Here is a 17,323-nt window from a genome sequence, read left to right as displayed (position 1 = left end):
TTCTTTGGACAGATGAAACCAAGATCAACCTCTACCAGAATGATGGAAAGAAAAAAGTATGGCGAAGGCGTGGTACAGCTCATGATCCAAAGCATACCACATCATCTGTAAAACACAGCAGAGGGAGTGTGATGGCTTGGGCATGCATGGCTGCCAGTGGCACTGGGTCACTAGTGTTTATTGATGATGTGACACAGGACAGAAGCAGCCGGATGAATTCTGAGGTATTCAGAGACATACTGTGTGCTCAAATCCAGCCAAATTGATTGGTCGGCGTTTCATAATACAGATGGACAATGACCCAAAACATAAAGCCAAAGCAACCCAGGAGTTTATTAAAGCAAAGAAATGGAATATTCTTGAATGGCCAAGTCAGTCACCTGATCTCAACCCAATTGAGCATGCATTTCACTTGTTAAAGACTAAACTTCAGACAGAAAGGCCCACAAACAAACAGCAACTGAAAACCGCTGCAGTAAAGGCCTGGCAGAGCATTAAAAAGGAGGAAACACAGCGTCTGGTGATGTCCATGACAGTGGCGGCTGCTGGTTTTTAGAACAGGGGAAGCCCATTTTACGCATTCATCATAAAACCTGTAGGCCGGATATCAAAGCATAGAAAGGTGTGCCCCATTAGCATAGTGAACTAGACAACCCTACCTAGTGGCAGAAAGTATTTTTGCTTGTACGTTTCATGTTATAGTCTGGCTTGCCAGGCTAGTGCCTCATATCCTTAATCAAAAATATCAAACATCCAAAAATCACTGGCTATTCAACGAAGAGCCTTGAACATCATACTCTGATATGCAACACAGAGTCTTTAACACAACACCCAGCTGTGCAACACATCCTTGAACATCTTCTGCAACACAGTCTGGAAATTCATAACCAGGTAGGCTATGCAACACACAGAACCTTGAATATTATACCCAGGTATAACCTATAACACAGAGCCCACCATTCTCTTAACATTACTGAACAATATTGAACCTTCAGATTCATGAACATGAACACTATTTATACACAAATTCTGCCCTCCACTCCTTTTCCAGAAAATGGTCTGTGACCCTGTCATACCAGCTGGTTGTGCTTTCCAAAGACTTTACCAATTTCTGTTAGCAGCTAGCACTGCAGATCCCAATAAGGCTCAAGCTAGCCTACAACCAGATTGAACTACAAATGAAATAAGCGAGTGAATTCACGAATGATCAAACTGATAGAATGGATGAAATTTAACAGAGCACAACGAGTAATATTTACATTTATTTACAGAGTAATGTACAGAGACATCAATGAGAAGAACCGTTTATATGAAAAGAAATTCGGACAGCACTTTGGCACACGACTACACTTTCTCGACATCCACTAGGGACTGACTGATCATACTTCCGTGTTCCTCGCCGAAGTACCGCCCTCCTCATGTCTTTCAAACACTACCTCCAATAATCCTTTATCAGCCCGGCTTCTTGTCCCTCCCACTGTCTCGTTTAGTCCCAGAGAAGCCCAGCTTCCCTGGAAGTGACGATTTTGTTGATTTTAACCAATAACAACTAGCAGAAATTGGCTGTTCAGAGCCGTCTCGTAGACTGCAATGGATACCCGGCTGCCAGTCAGTGTTGCCAGATACTGCTGACGTTTTCCATCCCAAAATATGTTCAAAACCCGCCAAAATGCACTTAAAACCGCCCAATCTGGCAACACTGCTGCCAGTCCATAGAGCCCATTGAAATAAGAAAGGTTACAGCCTGGCAGCAAAGGTGATTCTCGTAGCGAACTGCAAGTTCGTCAGACATCACTCAAATAAGTTACAGGATAGTTATGAACATAAATACAATCTTGGACATATGTTATGCAAGTTGTCACATCACATCACATCATCTCTAGCCGCTTTATCCTTCTACAGGGTCGCAGGCAAGCTGGAGCCTATCCCAGCTGACTACGGGCGAGAGGCGGGGTACACCCTGGACAAGTCGCCAGGTCATCACAGGGCTGACACATAGACACAGACAACCATTCACACTCACATTCACACCTACGGTCAATTTAGAGTCACCAGTTAACCTAACCTGCATGTCTTTGGACTGTGGGGGAAACCGGAGCACCCGGAGGAAACCCACATGGACACGGGGAGAACATGCAAACTCCACACCGAAAGGCCCTCACCGGCTGCCGGGCTCGAACTCAGAACCTTCTTGCTGTGAGGCAACAGTCCTAACCATGACATCACCATGTTGCCCCTTGATGGTTCTTTTTTTTTATTTAAACAACAACAACAACAACAGCAACTGATAAGAGCATTATCAGGGATACATGTTAAAAAAAGAGAAAAAAAAAATTTAAACAAATTAAAGGTTCTCAGTTTCTACATTGTGAAATATTCTGCAAATATTCCCTTGAATACATTCAAAGATACATTAAAAGCTCAAATAGGATTATTAGACCATTATATTTTATAACCTTTAATAATGTGCCAATATGCCTACCATGCTTCATTACATCCATAATAATATTAATAACAATAATAATAATAATAAAAGTTAGCCTTACCTGCATGTCTTTGGACTGTGGGGGAAACCAGAGCACTTGGAGGAAACCCACACAGAGATGGGGAGAACATGCAAACTCCACACAGAAAGGCCTCCGTCGACCACTGGGCTCAAACCCAGAACCTTCTTGCTGTGAGGCGACAGTGCTAACCATGATATCACCATGTTGCCCCTTGATAGTTCTTTTTTTATTATTTAAACAACAACAACAAAAACAACAGATAAGAGTATTGTCAGGGATACATGTTAAAAAAAGAAAAAAGTTAATTTAAACAAATTAAAGGTTCTCAGTTTCTACATTGTGAAATATTCTGCAAATATTCCCTTGAATATATTCAAAGATACATTAAAAGCTCAAATAGGATTATTAGACCATTATATTTTATAACCTTTACTTTAATAATGTGCCAATATGCCTATGAGGGAAACCAGAGCACACACACAGAAAGGCCTCCGTCGACCACTGGGCTCGAACCCAGAACCTTCTTGCTGTGAGGCGACAGTGCTAACCATGATATCACCATGTTGCCCCTTGATAGTTCTTTTTTTTTTAAACAACAACAACAACAACAACAACTGATAAGAGCATTGTCAGGGATACATGTTAAAAAAAGAAAAAAACTTAATTTAAACAAATTAAAGCTTCTCAGTTTCTACATTGTGAAATATTCTGCAAATATTCCCTTGAATATATTCAAAGATGCATTAAAAGCTCAAATAGGATTATTAGACCATTATATTTTGTAACCTTTAATAATGTGCCAATATGCCTACCTACGACAGAGGAGTATAGGAGCCTGGTGAGGGACTTTGCCATTTGGTGCAATAGGAACCATCTGCAGCTCAACACCTCAAAGACCAAGGAGCTGGTCATTGACTTTGGGAGGCCCAGACCAAGGTCACGACCAGTTCTGATCGAGGGAGTCGAGGTGGAGGCTGTGGATTCCTACAAGTACCTCGGGCCGTGGCTGGACAGTAAGCTGGACTTGCAACACCAACCACTTGTACAGGAAGGGACAGAGCAGGCTGTACTGTACTTCCTGAGGAGGCTGTGGTCCTTTAACATCTGCAGGAAACTCCTGTGGATGTTCTATCAGTCCGTGGTCACCAGTGTCCTGTTTTACACCATGGTGTGCTGGGGGGGCAGTACATCCAAGAAGGACACATCCAGGCTGGACAAACTGATCAGGTGGGCCAGCTTTGTGGTCGGCATGAAGCTGGACTCTCTAGTGACGGTGGCAGAGAAGAGGACTATGGACAAATTACTGAACATCATGGACGATGCCAGTCACCCTCTGCACACCGTCATCAGCAACCAGAGGAGCCTGTTCAGTGACAGAATGCTCCTTCCCAAGTGCAGGACTAACAGACTTAAAAACTCCTTTGTCCCTCACGCCATCAGACTGTACAACTCCTCTCTGGGGGGGAGGAGGGGTAAGAGGAGGACAGCTGATGGGAAGGGAAGGAGCAGTGGCCTAGCCTGACAATAAGCAATACTGGACAATGTGCAATATAATGTGCAATACCTCTCCTGCTGGCTTTCCCCCATATCTTATTCTTTTTTTATATTTGTATATGTAAATACTTAATTTATCTAGAAGTTTTTCTCTATTTTCTATTCTCTGTTTATCCTGTAACGATGCTGCTGCAATTTTAATTTCCCTGAGGGAACCCTCCCAAAGGGATCAATAAAGTTCTATCTAATCTCATCTAACTGTGAAGGAAATTTAGTAGATGAATATTCCTATTATCTGTGTTTCTGCGTCCTTGACTCAACGGCTGGTGATAAGCAGGCTGCCTTGTTTATGTTTCATGTCATGTTATGCCTAACCACGCATCCGCTGCACATCTCAGAGCACACCAGGTGCATGCTCTAACAAAGAACCAATGTTTAGCTTCAAGGGCAAGCCTCGAGCCAATCACATGCAGATGCGAGCAGTAGGCGAATGCCTTTAGAGTATAATAGATAACAGCCACTAACACACAACTCAGAGTGCGCACTCCCGGCATCACCTGAGGTGGTGTCTTCTTTTCTTTTCCTGTTTTATATGTCAAGTCAAGTTTATTTGTATAGCGCTTTTAACAATAAACATTGTCGCAAAGCAGCTTTACAGAATTTGAACGACTTAAAACATGAGCTAATTTAATCCCTAATCTATCCCCAATGAGCAAGCCTGTGGCAAGGAAAAACTCCCTCAGACGACATGAGGAAGAAACCTCGAGAGGAACCAGACTCAAAAGGGAACCTATCCCCATCCGGGCAACAACAGACAACATGACTATCACATTAACAGTCCTAATATAAAGTCAGCTTTGTTGATGCTATAAACCCCCCACCAACAGAAACCCGAGCGCAAAACCATTCACAACAACCGTAGTCCCAAAGTCAGCAAGTCAACTGCAGTCCCAAAGTCAGCAAGTCAACTGCAGTCCCAAAGTCTTCTTCTTCTTCTTCTATGGCATTTTATGGCAGCTGGCATCCAATTTGTTGCATTGCTGCCACCTTCAGTGTCATTCCATTACTGCATTAGATTCCCTTGATGAGTCCAGTGTCCTTCAGATATTTAAAAAGCCAACACTTTCCCTTCCCAGTTGACCCCATTTCTAAAATTGATCCCACTGACACTTCTTTCATGCCCACTTTCCTGAGTTCTGTAAGAAGTTCTTGTCTTTCTCTATTGTATTTATTACAGGCAATAAGAACATGTTGTACTGTCTCTGGCTGTTGACAATCTAGGCACAGTCCATCCTGATGTTTTCCTAGAAGGAAGAGAGTATTATTGAGGTAAGTATGGCCAATTCTCAACCTAGAAATAGTGACTTCATCCTTCCTTTTCCACCCTCTTCTTTTACAGGTTACTGAATCAGTCATTCTATTTGTTAAAGAGAATAAATGTCTCCCCTTAGTCTCTTGTTCCCAGCACTGCTGCCATATTAGGTTAACTTGACCAGACAATACACTTGCCCTCTGCTTTGGATAGACTAATATTGATGTCTATGTTTTCTTTTGGGTGGCACGGTGGTGTAGTGGTTAGCGCTGTCGCCTCACAGCAAGAAGGTCCTGGGTTCGAGCCCCGTGGCCGGCGAGGGCCTTTCTGTGCGGAGTTTGCATGTTCTCCCCGTGTCCGCGTGGGTTTCCTCCGGGTGCTCCGGTTTCCCCCACAGTCCAAAGACATGCAGCTTAGGTTAACTGGTGACTCTAAATTGACCGTAGGTGTGAATGTGAGTGTGAATGGTTGTCTCTGTCTGTGTCAGCCCTGTGATGACCTGGCGACTTGTCCAGGGTGTACCCCGCCTTTCGCCCGTAGTCAGCTGGGATAGGCTCCAGCTTGCCTGCAACCCTGTAGAACAGGATAAAGCGGCTAGAGATAATGAGATGAGATGTTTTCTTTTTTCACTGCTTTTTTTGCTAGCCTATCCACTTTTTCATTTATTGGAATACCTATATGTGTGGGAACCCACATCAGTGACAACTCAATCCCTTTTCTCGTCACATCCCTGATTGCCAAAAGAATGTCATAAATGAGGTCTTGCCGACTTCTGGATGAATCTGTCCCAATACTACTAACAGCTGACACAGAGTCACTGCACACCAGTATTTTCTGATTATTTATCTGAGCTGCCCACTGCACTGCCTTTAGAATAGCATACAATTCTACTGTGAACACATTCAAAAAATCTGATGTTCTCTTGTATGATTTAATGTTCCACCCTTGGACAATAAAAGCTGCACCAGTGGCATCTGTTTCTGGGTCCTTTGACCCATCAGTAAAGATTAAAATGTGGTCTTGATATCTCTCTGCTACCTGGATGTAAAATGCACTAATTAAGTCTCCAGATTTACTCTCTGCTTTTAATTCAAGTAGCTCCAAATCAACTTTGGGTACCTCCAGCTGCCACCACTAGCAACTTTGGGTACCTCCAGCTGCCACAAAGGAACAGTGGGCCACAATACAACAGGACAGAAGACTTTGTCATGTATTGACAGTTCCTTTGCTAAAGTGTCACCTGACCATCCATAGCTTGACAATTTTGCCACCTCTCTCTCCCAGCTTGGCTGACTTATTGCTTTAACTGGATGATTGTCTGTTTGACCCTTCATATTCACCCAGTAATTAGCCTGCAGTTGCTTCCGGCGAAGACTAAGTGGCATTTCTCCTATTTCGACTTGGAGAGCACTTACAGGCGCTGACCGCACAGCTCCTATGCATATCCTAAGAGCTTTAGCTTGAATTACATCTAGCCAGGACAGAACTGATTTGGAGGCAGATCCATATGCCAGGCTACCATATTCCATTCTTGACCTTATCAGGTACACATAAATTCATTTTAAAGAGGCCATACTTGCTCCCCATTTGGTTCCAGCAAGGCATCTCATTAAGTTCATAACCTTTTTGCACCGGTCAGCCACTTTCCCTATATGGTGTCTCCATGTAAGTCTAGGATCAAAGAATACTCCCAAGAACTTAAAGTTTTCCACTCTTTCCAGGCCCTTGCCATACAGGGAAGTCCCAAAGTCAGCAAGTCAACTGCAGTCCCAAAGTCAGCAAGTCAACTGCAGTCCTAAAGTCAGCAAGTCAACTGCAGTCCCAAAGTCAGCAAGTCAACTGCAGTCCCAAAGTCAGCAAGTCAACTGCAGTCCCAAAGTCAGCAAGTCAACTGCAGTCCTAAAGTCAGCAAGTCAACTGCAGTCCCCAGCCACAAAAGCACCACTTCAAGAGTCCAGAGTGTCCTCCAGGCGCGACCCCCAACTGTCCACATGGAGCCGCCCTCCACAGGAGAGATGCAATGAGACTCCAACCAGACACAGGGCACCAGGATGGATCAGGCAGGTCCGAGGAGCTGCCTGATCTCTTGTTTTACAAGATCTACTATACTAGTGCATCTCAAAAAATGAGAATATTGTGAAAAAGTTCAATATTTTCCATCAGTTATTTAAGAAAGTGAAAATGTTATATATTATAGACTCATTATACATAAACTAAAATGTTTCAAGCATTTTTCTATTTTAATTTTAATCAGTATGGCATACAGTACAAAAACATAAAAAAAACCCATCTCAAAATATTAGAATATTTCATTTTGAGTTTGAGTAAAACAGTATGAACACAGTGTATCTCTCGGTCTAGTTCAGTACACACAACCACAATCATGGGGAAGACTGCTGACTTGACTGTTGTCCAGAAGATGATCACTGATACCCTCCACAAGGAGGGTAAGCCACAAAAGGTCACTGCTGAAAAGGGTGGCTGGAAAAGGTGCACAAGCAACAGGGATGGCCGCAGTCTTGAGAGGATTGTCAAGAAAAGTTGATTCAAGAACTTGGGAAAGCTTCACAAGGAGTGGACTGAGGCTGGTGTCAGTGTATCAAGACCCATCACGAACAGACATCTTCAAGAAAGGGGATACAACTTTCGCATTCCTAATATCAAGCTACTCCTGAGCCAGAGACAATGTCAGAAGTGTCTTATCTGGGCTAAGGAGAGAAAGAAATGGACTGTTGCTCAGTGGTCCAAAGTCCTCTTTTCAGATGAAAGTACATTTTGCATTTAATTTGGAAATCATGGTTCTAGAGTCTGGAGGAAGAGTGGAGAGGCACAGAATCCAAGGTGTTTGAAGCCCAGTGTGAGGTTTCCACAGTCTGTGATGATTTGGGGTGCCATGTCATCTGCTGGTGTTGGTCCACTGTATTTTATCAAGTCCAAAGTCAACATAGCCATCTACCAGGAGATTTTAGAGCACTTCATGCTTCCATCCGCTGACGAGCTTTTTGGAGATGCTGACTTCCTTTTCCAGCAGGACTTAGCACCTACCCACAGTGCCAAAACTACTACCAAATGGTTTGCTGACCATGATATTACTGTGTTTGATTGGCCAGCCAACTTGCCTGACCTGAACCCCATAGAGAATCTATGGGGTATTGTCAAGAGGAAGATGAGAAACACCCGACCCAAAAATACAGATACGCCGAAGGCCACTATCAAAGCAACCTGGGCTTCAATAACACCTCAGCAGTGCCACAGACTGATCACCTCCACACCACATTGATACAGTAATTCATGGTAAAGGAGCCCCAACCAAGTATTGAGTGTATAAATGAATATACTTTTCAGAAGTTGGACATTTCTGTATTGTCAATCCTTTTTTTGATTGATCTTAGGGAATATTCTAATAATTTGAGATACTAGATTTCTGATTTTCATGAGCTACTGTATAAGCCATAATCATCAAAATTAAAACAAAAAAGGCTTTAAATATTTCACTTTACATGTAATGAATATGGAATATATGAAAGTTTACCTTTTTGAATTAAATTATGAAAAAAAGGAACTTTTTCATGGTATTCTAATTTTTTGAGATGCACTAGTAATAAATAACTGAAAAGACAACTGCTAAGTGTTCTGAAGTGTTTATTAGAAGTTTCCATTATGGGTTGTTTTACAATCAGGGTACAAAGTTTGTGTCACAGGGGTCCAAAATTCAAATTGATTCAAACTGGTTCTTGTACCAGTTTTTAAGTGAAGGACAAGTTAAAGAACAGATTTCAGGTAATTTTTTGACATATGTGTATGGCAGTTTTGTGTATCTGCTATAAGATAAAGAAGATTAAGTGTAGCTTTAAGCAGGGCTGGGAGAAACAAATGAAGTGATTCTCGGAGAGGACATTTTTTTTTTTTGACAATTCAGAATCCACTACTTCCATAGTGCTTTTAAATATAAGGCTGTAAGCTTTGTCTTAGTTGTCTCTAATATTTATGTCCCAATATCTTGACCACATTTTAGGATGAAAATAATCATTTTAGATATGTTACTTTATATTGAAAAATTAGCTGTCTCGGAGAGGACATTTTTTTTGACACAATTACATACTAATTTGATCAAAATAGTCGGAAAACTTATTAAAACTTAACTATGTTTCCAATGATATGGAACCAAATATTTGTTTTATGGTATAAAGAATGATTTAAGTGCATCCCTTTTGGAGCTACCTGTGGTCAAAAAAGCACTTTTTCTAAAGGGCCCCATACACGTTCAAAAAAGTCGTCAAAATTTTGTATCAAAATTTTGATACAAAATTTTGATGTAAAATGTCCACACACGATTCAATGTTTTTTCTATCAAAAATTCAGTATTGTCAAGTGGCCGTAGCACTTGTGTTCGCTTTGGACAATGAACCGCTCGGCATCGACGGAAATGGTCGAAAGACTGGTTTTTGAAACAGCGAACGTACGGTCACGTCAACCTCCTCAGAGAACTTCGTCTCAAAGAACCAGAGGACTTCCGTAATTTCCTTAGGATGGATGCCCCATCCTTCGATGAATTATTGGACCTTGTCAAGCCATTATTATTGAAAGAAGCCACTGTGATGCGTTCATCTATACCACCAAGTGAACGCTTGTCCATCAAGCCCCCCACACATGCATCAATAATTTGATGACTCTTCAAAAAATATCAAAGTGATTTGAAATGACACGAGTAATTTTGCTAAATATGACATATGTTGTCATACATTCACCAAAAATAACGTTATCACCAATTTTTTTTTTTGCATGGTAAATAGAGCTATCACAGGGCTACAATAAACAACCAAGTTTATTTAGTCAAGCCTTTTGATATTGAAGATAATAAGTGTTAAATGTGATTTTTAGCTTGCGTACCCTGATTGTAAAACAACCCTTACACTAACCATGCTTCATTACATCCATCATAATAAATAAATAAATAAGCAGAAAAGCATCTCAGCATGCAACAGCAGAAGATCACATTGGGTTTCACTCCTGCAGCCAAGAAGAGGAATCTTAAGGGCCCCATATACGTTCAAAAAAGTCGTCAAAATTTTGTATCAAAATTTTGATGTAAAATGTCCACACACGATTCAATGTTTTTTCTATCAAAAATTCAGTATTGTCAAAAACTTTGACATGGACGCAGCAGTGGCCGTAGCACTTGTGTTCGCTTTGGACAATGAACCGCCTCGGCATCGGCGGAAATGGTCGAAAGACTGGTTTTTGAAACGGCGAACGTACGGTCACGTCAACCTCCTCAGAGAACTTCGTCTCAAAGAACCAGAGGACTTCCGTAATTTCCTTAGGATGGATGCCCCATCCTTCGATGAATTATTGGACCTTGTCAAGCCATTGATATTGAAAGAAGACACTGTGATGCGTTCATCTATACCACCAAGTGAATGCTTGTCCATCACACTGAGGTACCTGGCATCTGGAAATTCTTTTGAAGACTTGAAATTCCTGACTGCAACGTCTCCACAAGCAATTGGAAAGACAAGCCCCCCACACACGCATCAATAATTTGACGACTCTTCAAAAAATATCAAGTGATTTGATATGTCAAAATTTGGACATCAAATTTTTGACATCAAAACACCCTACACACGATCAAACTTTGTTTGATCGACTTTTTTGAACGTGTATGGGGCCCTTTAGAATGAAGAAGTTGTTTGTATTAAAGTGGCCGGTGAGCTGGTAGTTGTGGTCTGGCGCCTCCCGGATTGTTTTACACACACGAACTTCCTGTTTACGTCATGACGTAGGAGCGTGCGAAACGCTCGAGCGATAGTTCTATTGGAGCCTGTTGTAGTTTCAGATAATGAACTACATTGTTTTATTCGGCTCGGAGCTTCCGCTTGGTTTTTCCTCTTCATTAAGTCAATTAAAGAAAAGTTTTGATTAGCGGCTATCTATTCGGATTCAAACAGAGAAGTTTTACTTTCTCTCGGCTGTTTCTCCAGGATTATCGGACACAGGACAGGAGACATGCTGCTCTTCTTGTAGGTTCAGCCCCTGAGGTCTGTTTGTTTTGGTTGGAGAGAGAGAGAGAGAGAGAGAGAGGGGTCAGCGGGTCTGCGGCTGGTGATGGCGGAAGCGAGAGTGGAGGATGAAGAGGAAAGTTTGAGAGAGGCGCGCGAGGCCGGCGGCGCGAGACGGAACCCGCGAGCTCCCACTGCAGCTTCAGGTGAAGTGTTTCAGCGGCGCGCGAGCCTCACTTTGCATCCGCATTATTATTATTATTATTATTATTATTATTAATGTTAATTCTCTTTGTATTAATATCCGTGTTTATAGGTTTTGGGTAAAAGGGGAACAGTTAGTAAAGTTGCTTTTGCTGTTTTGTCACAAAGATGACCAACACTAGCGTTTTGTGTTTTCAAACAGGTAGCTCTCAGGTCGCGCGTTAATGTATTCATAAACCGAATAATGAGTTTGTTTGAATATTTATTTTTATTATTTTTTTAAGCAAGTCGGAGGATTTCTCTGTGGTGTGTAGAATGGCAGAAATAGCGGTGAACCCTAAACACTTTGATTAATAAAAAAAAAAAAACAAATTAGGTTATTAAAACAAACTATAACCGTCCAAGTTCAATCAGAACTAAACCACACGCTTCCTGTAGAATTAGTGAGAGATACAATTAACAACTCTACACTACTGGGTCATGTGACCAAAGCAACCAGTCACGTGATCTTAAATGGCCTTGTCTGATGTCTCATCTCGTCTCATCTCATTATCTCTAGCTGCTTTATCCTGTTCTACAGGGTCGCAGGCAAGCTGGAGCCTATCCCAGCTGACTACGGGTGAAAGGCGGGGTACACCCTGGACAAGTCGCCAGGTCATCACAGGGCCGACACATAGACACAGACAACCATTCACACTCTCATTCACACCTACGGTCAATTTATGGCCCTTTTCCACGACCCTTTTTCAGCTCACTTCAGCTCGACACGGCTCGCGTTTCGACTACCTCAGAACAGCACGACTCAGCTCGCTTCAGCCCTGCTCAGCCCCCAAAACTCACACGGTTTTGGAGTGGGGCTGAAGCGAGCCAAACCGAGCCGAGTGAGGTTGGGGGCGTGAGCAGACACTCCCCTGTGCACTGATTGGTGAGGAGGAGTGTCCTCACATGCCCACACACGCCCCACGAGCACGCTGGGATCTGTAAACACCGTAAACCTGGAAGAAGAAGAATTACGAATTACGAGAATTTCTGAAGCCTTATGCGCCTCGCCTCATCTATACGCTCTTGCCAGTATCTGTTGGCGTTGTCGGTGACAACAAGCCACAGCACCAAGACCAGCAACACTAACGACTCCATGTCCTCCATGTTTATTGTTTACTATCCGGGTCGTGAGACAACCGCTTAAAAGGTCACTGATGTCACTGTTTGCGCCGCTTAACGACATCACGTGACGTCCACCCACTTTCGCTAACTCCACCCAATGTGTCCACCCACTTCCAGCCAGCACGGTTCAGCTCGGTTGTAGTCGAAATGCAACTTCAATAGCCCCGCTCAGCTCGACTCAGCACGGCACGGCTCAGCCCAACTCAGCCGCGTTGGTAGTGGAAAAGCGACATTAGAGTCACCAGTTAACCTAACCTGCATGTCTTTGGACTGTGGGGGAAACCGGAGCACCCGGAGGAAACCCACGGGGAGAACATGCAAACTCCACACAGAGCCGGTGTTCTGTAAAGTTATCCTACCTCTTGGATTTGTCCTACCAAGCCGACTGCGCTTGCGCAGAACACATCATATCTTGGAATTTGGACCGAGTTTTGTCCTACCGATCAGCTGGGCTGATAGAAAATCGGTGAGTATTTCACGCCTTTGTAATGCGTAATGTAGGCATATTTGCAATTCAGAAACGTATAAAATACAGTATTTATAAACAAACGAAACGATGCCCCGTCATAACTTTGACTGCACAGAGCCCACTGCGTGACAGAATTAGCAAGTTCTCATACAGACTGTTTTATTATTCAAAACAAGTCATTACAAATTATTTGACTCGGCCAAAGACTCGACCAATACGCACAAAACATAAAAATCGTCAAATGCGTGAAATACTCACCAATTTTCTATCAGCCCAGCTGATCGGTAGGACAAAACTCGGTCCAAATTCCAAGATATGATGTCATGTGTTCTGCGCATGCGCAGTAGGCTTGGTAGGACAAATCCAAGAGGTAGGATAACTTTACAGAACACCGGCCACGGGGCTCGAACCTGGACCTTCTTGCTGTGAGGCGACAGCGCTAACCACTACACCACCGTGCCGCCCCTTGTCTGATGTGACCCATAATATAACCCAGGTTTTCTCGTATTATGTCTACTTTCAGAAATAAAGGTATTCCTGGTCATTGAAAGAAAACGAAAAGAAAGCACAACTTTATTCATATCACACTTGTGAAATTTCCTCTCTGCATTTAAAGAATCAGAAACACTTTTATTGCCAGGTATATGGGGAGACACAAGGAATTTGACTCCGGTTTCACTTAGCTCTCATAGTACAAAAACAAACAAAATAGGTGCATTGTGCAAACTAATCCAGGTAAGTCAAGTATGAAATAAATAAACATAAAGTATACAGTGAGCACATAATGACGGTATGAGCGTGCAGATATTTTACAAGTGATATTACTGATATATGAGTCTGGATTTTAGCTGTTCATCACAGAGACAGCCTGAGGGAAGAAACTATTCTTGTGGCTTGTGGCGGCAACCTACAAGATGGCGCCATGGACGGTTGCCTCGGTACTTCGCTCTCTTGTACTTTCTAAAGAATCTGAAGCAGTGAACACACACACCCAGAGCAGTGGGCAGCCATGCTAACAGCGGCCGGGGAGTAGTTGGGAGTTAGATGCCTCGCTCAAGGGCACCTCAGCCCAAGGCCGTCCCATATTAACCTAACCGCATGTCTTTGGACTGTGGGGGAAACCCACGCAGACACAGGGAGAACATGCAAACTCCACAAAGAAAAGCCCTTGCCGGCTGCTGGGTTCAAACCCAGAACCTTCTTGCTTTGAGGTGACAATGCTAACCACCACACCACCGTGCTGCCGACCCGAAATCATCACTTTTTGTAATTCTGTGTTTGAAAACTTTATTATGATGACATGAATCTTACTGCTGCTGATCATACAGTCAAAGATTCTTTATTGTCAATTCACTCCTATATGTCCTGGATATATAGAATCGAAATGCCATTTCTCTCTCACCTTACTTGTAAAAAAACAGATTAAGATTATACACACACACACACACACACACACACACACAAATATATTTTTATAAATATAGATTAAAAAATTAAGAAAAACAATATATATATCATCAAAGGGACTGAGGTGGAGAGGGCTGACAGCTACAGATTCCTGGGACTGCAGGTTACATCTGACCTGAGCTGGACTCAACGCCACAGTGAAAAAAGCCCAGCAAAGGCTTTATTTCATCAGGCTGCTCAGGAAAGCTGGTCTGAACCATCACCCTCTCACCCTGGCCTACAGAGGACTGATAGAGAGCATCCTCACAGCAGGCATCACCGTCTGGTACGGTAACACCACACAGGCAGAGAGGAAGGCTCTGCAAAGAGTCGTAAAGACTGCGGAGAGGATCACAGGGACAAAACTTCCTTCCATGGACTCTATCACTACGTTCACACTGCAAGGCTTAATGCTCAATTCCGATTTTTTTGTGAAATCCGATTTTTTTGTGAGGTCGTTCACATTAACAAATATACGCGACTTGTATGTGATCCTCAGTATGAACGAAAAGCGACCTAAAAGTGTTCCGCATGCGCATTGCAGGATACGACGACGTCACACGCAGTGAGCATGGCCAGTGTTTACGGAAGTAACCTAAAGTTTCCCGTGTATGACAGTAGCCAGCATGGAGTACCTGGCGATGATGCAGTTGTTGTTGCGACGGAGCCAGAACATGCACAATAGCCTGATGTTAAGGAGGAGGTTGAGAAGGAAGAGGGCAAGGGTTTTGGCTCAGGCGTTCTGCGGGGTAGTGACTGCAACCTCCGTTCAAAGGAACGTGTGGGTGCGGAGTCGCAGCCAGGAATGGTGGGATGTAGATGTTTTTTTGAGAGACCCGCCGCCTACTTCAGCGCAGAATAGTGACGTTTGTGGCTTGTTGATGACGTGCAAGTCGGATGAATGCGACCTGGCGGTTCAGACTGAAGTCGCATATGAAAAGAGCGGATAGAAATCGGAATTAGGACCACATATCCAAACGGCCTGGGTCGGATTTGAAAAAATCGGATCTGTGTCGTTCATATTGTCAATAAAAGATCGGATACAGGTCACATATGGGCGAAAAAATCGGATTTGAGTCACTTCAGCCTGCAGTGTGAACGTAGTGCAAGTATGTGCAGCGCTGTCGGAAAAGAGCAGAGGGAATCATCAGAGACTCACTCCACCCAGCTCACTCTCTGCTCCGACACAAACACCGCACGTACAACCTGAGACACAGCAGCTCGGACAGCATCATCACTCCTAGAACACGGTTCTTCAACAGCTTCTTCCCTGCCACAGTCAGACTGATGGCAAAACAAAATTATTGAATAAGCGTAACAATAACCATTACTACCTCACTTCACTGGTCATATGCAATATGCGATATACTATTATCTGTGAAACAGGATTATGTGTCATATACCCTTTGATAAATGTGTAATATTTTAACTGTGCAATATCCCCACATAACTTTCATTCCCCTCCCAAAATGTGCAATATTTCCATATAATTTTCCCCTCTTTTAATAATCCAGGAACAGCGCTCAGGACTAGCCTTTTATTTTATTAATGTTATTTAACATTTGTCCTCTCCTTCTGTTTAATACTTTTAAATGCAAGTTTTGTGCATATAACTCTCCCCCCCAACGTATTATATAGTGTTTCTATATTTTATATTTTTATTATAGTGTTTTTATTTTCTAATCTGTTGACTGAGGGAGCCCTGCACAAAAATTCCAATGTGTCTGAACTGTTGGTTTAAGCACAAGTGGCAAATAAAAAAAACCCTTGACCTAAATATAGATAAAAATACACTCTAAAATCAAGCAATGTACAAAATGTACGGTCAGTAGTTTAGTTACTAGTTTTCTTCCACTGAACTCTGTTCTCTTGTGCTGTTTAGTTGAAGTGCACCGGTGTATGTGTGTGTGGTTTTTTTTGTATTCTTTGCACCCGATATACACAACGCGTATCTGGGTATTATGTATTGCACCGTGGTCCCAGAGAAACCACATTTCATTCCAATTTAACAGTATATTAAATATATAGAGGAATGATAATTAAAAAAAAAAAACGCTTGACTTGCTTTGATCAAGGTACATCTTTTTGTTTGAGTCTCTGACCTGAAAACGTTGGACTCTAGTGCGAGTTCAAGTCAAGACTGACTCCATAACTTTTCATCCATCCACCTTTACTTGAGGTAGCTGGCTTCTGGTCAAACTTTGTGCGCGTGAAAAGAAAAGACAACATGATGGCTGTTTTCTCGGTCTGAGGATTAGGGAATCGGTCGACAGGCTCTGAGGTGGCTGTGCAGACCAATTCTTGACCGGCATACTCGGGAGCAGTTGGGGCAGGTGTATGTTCAACTGGGTTGGCTGGCTGAAGGCGAGCCGCTCTCCTGTGCTGGCGCTTCTCTTCCGCCGCAGCTCTCCTGGCAGCTTCAAAGGCCTTGGTGCCTTCCTTGATGGTTGACCTCCATGTGGGATGGTCTCCGGCGATCCTTTCCCAGGTGGTAGTGGGAATGTTGGCAGCACTTAGCTAGCTAGCGCTTAAGCTGGTCTTTGTAGTGCTTACATGGCCTGCCAGCTTTCCTTTTTCCCCTCACTAAGCTCTCCGAAGAAAACGACTTTAGGGAGACGGCTGTCGTCCATACGGCACACGTGTCATGACAACATGAACTTAAATTGTACAAACTCCTGGTCAAGACCATATTGAGCCAGAACAATGCCCAAGACCTAAACAAGCCCAA

At 43.0% G+C, this 17,323-nt stretch overlaps 2 protein-coding genes across 3 annotated transcripts in view; one reads left to right on the top strand and one right to left on the bottom strand.

The window, feature by feature from the left end:
- The window catches only part of LOC132896642 (FHF complex subunit HOOK-interacting protein 1A), a 37,649-nt gene extending 34,727 nt beyond the window's left edge, over positions 1-2,922 (bottom strand). For both annotated transcript variants that reach the window (XM_060937627.1, XM_060937629.1), the window contains exon 1: positions 2,547-2,922. The gene's annotated coding sequence lies outside the window, so the exon portion shown is untranslated. The remainder of the gene's footprint in view (positions 1-2,546) is intronic.
- An 8,175-nt stretch (positions 2,923-11,097) lies between these two features.
- Positions 11,098-17,323, top strand: part of wu:fy63c09 (uncharacterized protein LOC797544 homolog) — a 76,197-nt gene continuing 69,971 nt past the window's right edge. Inside the window, exon 1 of the mRNA XM_060937631.1 lies at positions 11,098-11,518. Coding sequence (XP_060793614.1) covers positions 11,419-11,518 — 100 coding nt within the window. The 5' untranslated portion in view covers positions 11,098-11,418. The remainder of the gene's footprint in view (positions 11,519-17,323) is intronic.

Source organism: Neoarius graeffei, chromosome 13, assembly GCF_027579695.1.
Source record: "Neoarius graeffei isolate fNeoGra1 chromosome 13, fNeoGra1.pri, whole genome shotgun sequence".
Taxonomy (NCBI): domain Eukaryota; kingdom Metazoa; phylum Chordata; class Actinopteri; order Siluriformes; family Ariidae; genus Neoarius; species Neoarius graeffei.
The sequence above is the reverse complement of the archived record's forward strand: the minus strand, read 5'-3'. Positions and strand labels throughout refer to the sequence as shown.